At 43.0% G+C, this 9,522-nt stretch overlaps 2 protein-coding genes across 4 annotated transcripts in view; one reads left to right on the top strand and one right to left on the bottom strand.

Annotated features, from left to right (window-relative positions):
* LOC109974760 (G protein-coupled receptor kinase 5-like) overlaps positions 1–838 on the bottom strand; it is a 10,157-nt gene extending 9,319 nt beyond the window's left edge. The window contains exon 1 of the mRNA XM_020625126.1: positions 495–838. Coding sequence (XP_020480782.1) covers positions 495–546 — 52 coding nt within the window. The 5' untranslated portion in view covers positions 547–838. The remainder of the gene's footprint in view (positions 1–494) is intronic.
* A 3,012-nt stretch (positions 839–3,850) lies between these two features.
* scarb1 (scavenger receptor class B, member 1) overlaps positions 3,851–9,522 on the top strand; it is a 16,618-nt gene continuing 10,946 nt past the window's right edge. The window contains exons 1-5 of one of the 3 annotated variants that reach the window (XM_020625130.1): positions 3,851–4,073; positions 4,496–4,608; positions 7,205–7,365; positions 8,805–8,946; positions 9,049–9,252. In XM_020625130.1, the coding sequence (XP_020480786.1) occupies positions 7,244–7,365; positions 8,805–8,946; positions 9,049–9,252 (468 nt within the window). In that variant the 5' untranslated portion in view covers positions 3,851–4,073; positions 4,496–4,608; positions 7,205–7,243. Of the gene's footprint in view, positions 4,074–4,495; positions 4,609–5,334; positions 5,674–7,204; positions 7,366–8,804; positions 8,947–9,048; positions 9,253–9,522 lie in introns of those variants that run through there. The other 2 variants (XM_020625128.1, XM_020625127.1) reach the window with 2 other exon arrangements.

Here is a 9,522-nt window from a genome sequence, read left to right as displayed (position 1 = left end):
CATGCCCCCCCCCCCCCCCCCCCACTTATGATTGTTTTGTGTTTACTTTGGTTGTTGTACATCTTTTTTGGATACATTTGTGTCTTTTTGCAGTCCCTTTATGTCTTTTTATTCTCATTTTCTGTCTCCTTGTAGTTATTTGGGTTCTTTTAGAGTGTGTTAAATGGGCTCAGTGACTTTCAAACATGAAATGTTACCAACCCCCCTGATCTCTCAGGACCCTGGGCCTGTACCCAGTAGGTGCATTCAGTAATCCAAAGGTTTACCAGGAATGTCACCATCCTGTGATCTCCCAAGCAGAACATGAGTGGAGACACAACCACCTACACCTGGGTAGGGGTCCGAATATGGAAATCCACATCTATTAAAGCTCAACAATAAGCAAGTGTCATCCCTTGATGTCCTGTTAAATGTCATTTTCTCATAGCTGCCTTCTAAGAGAACAGAGATAAAGCTTTAGAAATACAGACATTGTGTAGAAGCAGAACTCTTACCTTCTCTGGCTTTAATAAGCGCACTATTTGCTACCATGTCTTCAATCTCCATGGAGGAGTGTGTGTTTGTCCTAAAGGCTGTCCTCGTCTATTTGTCCAGACCTGTGATAAATCCAGTTGTAATGCTCTGACTGGAATCAAATCAGAGCTCACCAGCAGCCACTAAATAGCATCAGTCCAGTTGGTTGAGTCAAAGCAATGACGTGTGCCATTTGGCTGCTGTCTCACCTGTAGTCCCCGTGACGCACTAGTGAACAGAGATGCCGCTCTTTGCCCTTTTTGTACCACAGTGCGCTGCCTCGTCACAGAGGCGGGACGAAGGCTGCACAGCTCGTACGTCGTGTGTGGAGTTCATCACAGCAGAGGTGCTTTCAGGTGTCGTGCTTTGTTTGCATTCATACACAGGAGGCACAAAAACCTTAAAACGAACCGTCGGAGACCAGAAGCAGACAGGAAGCGAATAAGTGAGAAGGTTTAATAGAATAATTGGAGGGTAAGTAATTTTTGAATGTTATATTCATTTGTTTTAACGTCATAGTATTTGGTCAGAAAGTTAATAATAAAATGTGTGGATTTTTTATTTCAGCTAACACCGGCGTCTTATGTTTTAAATACACTGATTAAAAACAGCATCGTGTGTAGAGAAGTATGCAATACATTTTGCAGTCCATTGTTAACACACTAAGCTACGACTTGTAATTAATCACATAGGCCGTAATCGGTGTAATAGAAATCTGTTGTACTGGTTTGACCTGTGGTTAACAGAGTAAGTAACTATTGAATGGTTTGCTCGAAGGTCTGAATCCATAATGCCACAAGTTTCCCCAAATACCTGACGAAGGTCGAAAAATACTGTGACGGTTGAGAGGAGCTGGCCTGACCCTGTCCTATACTGGACAGTTAACTATCCAGCAGTGTGCCGGCACCTGGCTCAACAAGGAGGAGAACACCTGGTTTGTCTTTTGTGGTTTTATTGAACGCGGTATGGAGACACATGAAAACGCTGTTCAAACTGGCACCATGTGCTCTCTCAAGAAAATAATAAAAGAATAAACAACACATCTCCCAGAACTTCACCATCGCCCGCCAACAGAACCAAACCAACACGCCCACCTGTCATCCCTCTTATACCGTCCCGCACCTGTTCCTCCCCACATTGGCCAGAACAGTGCGGCATTTCGCAGAAAACAGCGGTAACACACACAGTAAGTGGTAACCAATACACGCACAGCTTTCACAACAGTGTCAAACCCATTTGCACACAACAGAACACACGAACATCAGCGACCGGTCAGGGTCGCCACACTATGCAATAAAAACTTTTTCGTTTTAATGGTAACAAATCTATGCAGACGCTTTAAAATGCGCAGTGTTGTGACTGTCCGACGCCACCCATTCAATCATTTTACTGTATCTTTACAATTAATAATTTTAGGCAGTTGAAATAATCATCACGCTATTTTTTTTTTTTTCAAAAAAAAAAAAACTCTAAACCGCTTTATTACTTTAACTCCATTAGGTCAGACTGTGAATTGACAATAAAATCCTTGAACCCCCTTGAACCCTAAACGTGTATGTCACAGTTGACCACTGGGGGCGCTGTGCTCAACTTTCGGCATCAGCGAAAATGTTGACGCCATTTCCGGTCGCCATCTTACTTTTTGTGAAAAGCAAATCTTCTGACCCTAGAAACTGACAAAAATTGACATTTTCCTGAGCTGGACCGGGATATTTTTGATCCCGTATCGTTAGAAGAGTCTACGAGGATTCGGGAACTGCCTTCAGAAATCGGGTACGTGTTATGAAACGACTCGTGTCACATACAGTCGAGTCCCAGAGAGCATCTTCTCTTAAACCCGTAACATCGTTACATAAAAAACAATTTCTGAATGTATTTCCGGATTCCTCAGACTCTTAACAATACGGAATAAAAAATAATCCGGTCCAGTTCAGTAGGATAAAGGGAACATTCTTACATTTTAATCTATACATCATCTAATAAAAAACGCACCTAGTGCTTCTCCTATTCATAAGTGTTAACAGTATATGGTCCTTTTATTTCTAGAGCCCCAGTTGTTATATTGGTTGTAACGTTTCATTTTGTTTTTTAATTCTTGCAGGGCTCACCTAACCATTCCTGCCCATGAAATGGCAAAGTACATGAGTCCTGCATTAAGGATTGCGTTGAAACGCTGTGTGCCAGTGCATTGTCAACCTTCTGTATGTGGAACAGCTGTGCCCCAATTGTCATTGTATTCCAGATGTTGGAATAGCCAGGCACTTCTTAGAAGTACTCCAGTTGGCACCCCCAAGCTTTCGGCTGCCATATGTTTTAGTGGAGCTTCTGTTTTCAGACTAGAAAAGGTAACAGGAAAACACGTTTCTGTCTTGTATGTGTAATAGCATGCAATTTGTTTTTCTTTTCTTTTTTTTTTTACTGCAATTGACACAAATCAATCCTGTTTCTCCTTTTATCTTTGATCAGATCTACAAATCTATGCAGCTTCAGGTCTTCCAGTGTGACACCTTTCAGCACCATAAATGTGTTGAATTTGTAACATCTTTAGAGGATTTTCACCCAAGATTACACCCTCTGTTGAAAGTGGCCATATTCCTGACATTTCACTGCATAAAGGCTCCTTTGGTTTCAGTGTGTGCATGGTAACTGTGAAACACACTACATGTGTTATGGTGAACTTATGCAGCTCAAGAACAAATGTGTTATTTATCATAGATGGATCAGTGCCTGTCTTTTGTGTTCAGTAGTGTGACCAAACGTTGTGGTGAGGTTTGTTTAGACCAGCGACACACATGCATCAGATCAGAAACACATGATTCAGCATGGATACTTAAGGCCTGTTTGTTAAGACTTCCCTTTTATCAAACATTACCATCAGCATTTAGGAAGGAAGGCATGTGAGGAAAAAGTCACTTGAGTCTGTGTTAATGCAGTTTACACGTCTTACGAAATGATCTGAGGAGCAGAGATGTCACAGTGCAGTCAGATGAGGGGCTGTGGTGTGCTGCTGCTCTGCAGCCTTATGTGCCCTCACTATGTGTGGCACGATCATGTGTACGCTCCGCGAGAGAGAAACTCTTCATCACCCAAATTCACCAAATCCATCAATAAAGATGTGTGAGGCATCACAGATCAGCCAGGTTCCGCTAAGACGTTTAGCAGTTCCACCAACAGTTAAACTAATTCAGGTTGATAATACTGCTTACTACTTCACAGTATAGGTATGTAAGGTAGTTAACATCAGCTCCACCTTTACCACCTGAAGCATTAAAGTCATGGACCCTAAAAATGTACCAATAGTTATAATCCAATAATATAATGTGCCATTCGGCAAAATTATTACTTTAGTATTTTGGTATTAAAGTATATTTTGATGCTAATACTTTTGTACTTTTTCTTAAGTAAACTATCTGAGTACTTCTTCCACCGTTGGTAGGTTGTGTAACATCTTCCTCCAGCACCACTCTTTTGTCTTTAATTCCTCTCCAGTGGATGTTTGACCACTTATCTCCTGGAAAACAGCTGCAGGACATCTGGACCAAACAGTAAAACAGTGAAAGGTGTGTTTTATGATTGTGCAATGTAATACATTCTATGTTATGATGTTCTATGGTTTATGATAGACTATGTTAACAACAGAGGAAACAATAAGAGCCTCAGCCATCATCAAGGCCCGTGCACATCTTTTATTCTTTATTGTGGTGAATGCCTGTCATGTTAACTTGGTTGTGTTCTGCTCTGAAGCACATTATTGGAGTTGCACTCCAAATTTTGTTGAACTTGTACAATGACAATAAAGGCATTTCTCATTTCTGAAATGTGTCAGTAGATGGATATAGAGAAATGAAGAATAGCTACTGTATAGACCCCAGATGTTGTCGCCTGACTATCAGCCCTCTGTCATGGAGACAGGTGGACGGTGTCTGTTAAACCTGAGAATCTAATGCCTGGTTGTTTTCTCAACCAACACTCCTCCACACAGCAGGAGCCAAGACATATGGAAAGGAGTTTGTTGACTTTTGTGTTTGGCTGGTCGAAGATGTTGAAGAAGACTGGAGAAACAACTTTCCCAGGCAGTTTTCTTAACGAGCTCAGGTGAACATTGCACATACTACAGCATCATAACATGGTATAGTCTTCACAAAGAATCAGCCGTCTTGTGTTTAACAGTGACTAGAGAAATCCCTGGCATTACGTCCTAACTTTAGCCTGTCCTAACACACACTGTACCACATTTAGCTGCAATGCACTCAGTCAGTTCTCTTGACCATATACAGCATGTCGTACCAATCACATGATTATTATCAGAATGATTGGTTCATGCTGGTTTGATGCTTTTTAAAAACCCTTTCTTCATTTTATCTTCATCCTTCTGCAGCCACTGCATTGGTAGTGTGTGAGTTTAAGTTAGTCTAAAAGTAGTTTTTTTGCCTTTTTGTCCTGTGTACATAGGTTAGGGCTATCTCTGCAGACCTTTCCTGTGCTATCAAGAGTGCCCTTGTTTTCTTTTCCAGTGTCACTGAGACTTTTACCTGAATGTTTCATTCTGGATATCAAACCACAAACGCTGCACAGTCCTGCTTCCTTCACTTAAGGATAATGAGCTGACCGTGAAGAAGTCCTACCCTCACAGTCACACTGAATGCTATCAAACCACAGCTTCAGCTTCTCTTTCGCCTGTGTGTGTGTGTGTGTGCTTCTCTTTCCCCTGTGTGTGTGTGTGTGTCATATTGTGCCAGTGTACCACACTGGAAATCTGTGTGTCTGACTGCAGTTTGAGCGGGCACTGCAATTCCCAGACATCACGGCGATGTGGGGGCGTGGCCTAAAAGTATAAATAAGGCGACAAACATCGCAGCAAGGCTTGTTCATGAGGGGACTCAAAGAGCCGGTTCTCCTGCTGGTGGGGTCTTAAACCTTCTCCTCTGACAGTGGAGACGTTGCTGTAGACATCCCCCAGTTGGCAACTCGCTTTAACTCATCTGTGGACATAAACAAACCGCGCTACAAACACTGACTGTCAGCTGGAAATTAGAAGCTATGGCTGTTAATGCACCCAGAGTCGCTCTTGTATTTATTGTGGCGGGTGTCCTGGTCCTGGTTTTTGGGACGGTTCTTGTTTTTGTGGGACCATTAGTCATCGATGACCAAGTAGTAAAGGTAAGAAGCTGCGTCCTGACACGTGAAGCCCGTGTTTTAATGTGGAGGGTTTGTTTACCCTTTAACAGTAAATTATTATATGAGCTGCTTAGAATAAAACCAATGAATCAAAGAATGACTGGAATACAGTAGCTGTCTGTGGAATGTAGTAGAGTAGAAGTACAAAGTAGCAGAAATGGTAAATACTCCAGTGCAAATACCTTGAATTTGTCAGTAGAGTACTTGAGTAAATGTACCACTGACAGTATGTGTAGTGAAATGCAGTGGTGCAGGGTGTGAAGGCTGTAACACTAGTGTGAAAGAACATCAGTGTCAATTTAATTATATAGTACAATTAAAAACAACAGTTGACCGCAGTGCTTTACAGAACAACACTATGACAGAATAATATAACAAAACAATACAGAAAATAAAAACAATCACTAAAACTACAGGCCTACTTAGAAGAATACTATTATATCTGTACGTGTGGAAAGAGACATTTAAAAACAAAAAAGTATCCAGTGTCAAAATACAGTACCGGAAACCAGAAAAACACAAAAAATGGCCTAAATAGATCAAATTTACAGTAGTAAAACTGAGTCAAATGCCTCAACACAGTTAAATGTTTTAAATCGAGCTTTAAAGTACAGATCTTAGGTTGGTAGCCGATGTAAGAGTAACTGGTTTACAACACAGTGAATGTGCATTTGAGGTGTCTTCATGTCTCTGTGTGGATCTGTCTTGTTGCTGTTAATCTCGCTGGAGCCAGAGTGAGCTCTTGAGTCCCACTCCTTCTTCCAACATTTACCTAGACTGAGAGACTTAATAAAGATGGTCATCAGCACCCAATGATTCACAGCTGCAGCAGTGGTGAGGAGGTACAGGAAGCACAATGCTACCAATAGCGAAGGAACAGCGGTCGTCCTCAGAACATGAAACCGTCCACAATGCACTGTTTACACTGAAAAACAATTAGTCTAAGCCAATAACATTCAAGGCAGTCGATAGAAAGTCTTCTTGCTGTTTGGTTTCCTAACTGAAGATTCTTCTGTTTTATGTCAGTGTTTTGATATTATGAAGACTTTAGAAACTTTTCAGAAAGTTGTTCAAATGATTCAAAACTGTAAAAAGATACCACTATTTATCAATAATATTTTTAGCTAAATTGCAGTGATTGGTGGTTCCAGCTTGTGAAATCTGTAGATTTGGTGTTTCTTTGACATAGCAAACTGAGTATCTGGGGACGACTTTGGTTCAGTGGGTAGAGCAGTCGTCTCTAACTGGAGATTTGGAGGTTCAAATCTCGGTGCCTGCAGTCCACATGTCAAAGTGTCTTTGGGCAAGACACTGAACCCCCCCGATGGTTAGAGCCATCGGTTGAGTTGACGCCGCAGATGGCTGCCTCGGTTCTGTACCGGAAACAAATTCCTTGTGTGTAACATACTTGGTCAAATAAAAGTGATTAGAAAGTAGGAAAGTTGTCTGCAGATAAATCAGTAATGAAAACTGTGCGTGGTTTCATCTATCTATTTTAACCCTCCCATGTCAGAACACAGTGATCGACCCAAAGAACGAGGTCTCCTACACCATGTGGAAGGACGTCCCTGTTCCCTTCTTCATGTCAGTCTACTTCTTCCACATCCTCAACCCCAAGGAGATACTGAGTGGAGAAAAGCCTGTGGTGCAACAGAAAGGACCTTATGTGTACAGGTACAGCTTTGACCTCCCAGGTCATCTCTTCTGCTTTGGCTGCTCTGATTGGCTACTTAGTTTGTCAGATATGGAAGACATTTTGGTCCACATGTGGATGATCTGTAGTATGAGGCAGTACCTGCAACCCAGTCAGGTTGCACAGGCAGTCCAGTTATTCCAAGATGGCGCATCCATACGTTCAGTCACTAGAAGGTGTACCCCAGTCAGGTTGCACAGGCAGTCCAGTTGTTCCAAGATGGCGCATCCATACTGTCTAGAAGGTGTACTGTGTCTCCCAGCACAGTCTCAACAGCATGGAGGAGATACCAGGAGGCCAGCTGTTACCCCAGGAGAGCTGAGGTGAAAGAGTCTGGAGATGCCATGGTGACCATTATGTTGCCTGTAACATCATCAAGTGTGACCGGCTTAGTGGTAGGTCTCTGGAGGCATGTCCCTGGAGGGCTGCACAGACCTTCATGTCATAGCCAATGGTACCCTGACTGCTGTGAGATACCGGGATGAAGTCCTCAGAGTGACTGTCAGGCATTGCGCTGGTGCAGTAGGCCCTAGGTTCCTCCTGGTGCCGGACAATGCCTGGCCTCATGTGGCCAGAGTGTGTAGGTAGTTTCTGGATAACGAAGGCATTGATGCCATTGCCTGGCCCTCATGTTCCCCTGACCTAAATCCAGTTGAGCATCTATGGGACATTATATATCGGTGCATTTGACGCCTCTGAGTATGACCACAGACTCTCCAGGAGCTCACTGACACCCTGATATGCAGGTCTGGGAGAAGACCTCCCAGGACACCATCCGCCAACTCACCAGGAGCATGCCCAGATGTTGTCGGGAGTGCACACAGGCACAACGAGGCCAAACACACTTCTGAGCCATGTTGCGAGCTGGTGGATGGGCCTGTGATTTCAAGATTTTACTTAGATTTTCATTTTGATTTTGAATCCAGCCCTCCATGGGTTGATGATATTGGTTTCCACTGACCATTGTTATGTCATTTTGACTAATTCGTTCAAGATCCGATGTGTAATTTAAGTGTTCCCTTAATTATTTTGAGCTGCCTTCATCCTCTTTATCACATTGGTAGGATTTTGTGTTCTAAGTGTAGGTTGTTTGCCGATACAGCAGCATTCACCCATAAGGTATGGAAGCCTGTATGTAGCCTCGGGCCACATTCTGGGCAGCATGTCCAGAAACCCTTATTGCACCACTTGCTGGTTATGTTTTGCTGTGATTGCAGTAATAAGTGAAGGAGACTCGGACGAATGTATCAACATTTTGATTGACTCAGATTCTCTCTCATCTGGAGGCAGAACGATGTCCAGAGAGACTTGAGTGAAAGTGAGGGGGACAAAAATAGTTTTGAACCATAGCTTTGGTTTCAGGTGCACCTCAGCAGAGAACAAGGGTGTGTGCACACCTAATAGGTTTTGCCTTTTTCAGAAAACACATTCAGAAAAACAACATCACGTTTCACCCCAACAACACGGTGTCCTACAAGGAATACAGAAGCTACAACTTTGAACCGTCCATGTCTGTGGGGAACGAGTCTGATGTTATCACGATCCCAAACATGTTGGTGCTGGTAAGACACTGTTGTCTCCTCACCCAACACATTTTCTCATGCTGATTCAGACACAATGCATTGTTCAGTTTCCTGCTTTTTCGCTGCTGTCTGGGTCTTCAGGGTGCAGCAGTGATGTTGGAAAACCTCCCCATCCCTGTGCGTTTAATAATCAGCATCGCCTTCAAGTCTTTCAAAGAGGGACCCTTTCTGACCAAGACAGTAGGGGAGCTGATGTGGGGTTATGACAGCCAACTGGTCGAGTTCCTCAGTAAATACTTGCCTGGCATGCTGCCCGCATCGGGAAAGTTTGGCCTCTTTGCTGAAGTGAGTATTTAAAATGGTTCATTACACTTGTAGGAGTTCAGGTTTTTGGTCTTCAAGTCGGAGAGGCTGACATGGGGGCAACTAGTAGGGGGAGAAAAACTGCCAAGTTACATGTTGTTGCTTTAATTGGGAGGATTTTCCAGCAGCTTTGTTTGTGTGAACACATCCTTACAGTGAGGTCTGGCCAGTTTAGACACCCTGGTGAAATGTGTGACCAAAAGAGACAAACGGTGTGGATAGGGTTGTGGCAGCTAGAATGGCTACTGTAGC

Source organism: Monopterus albus, unplaced genomic scaffold (genome assembly GCF_001952655.1).
Source record: "Monopterus albus unplaced genomic scaffold, M_albus_1.0 scaffold346.1, whole genome shotgun sequence".
NCBI lineage: Eukaryota > Metazoa > Chordata > Actinopteri > Synbranchiformes > Synbranchidae > Monopterus > Monopterus albus.
The sequence above is the reverse complement of the archived record's forward strand: the minus strand, read 5'-3'. Positions and strand labels throughout refer to the sequence as shown.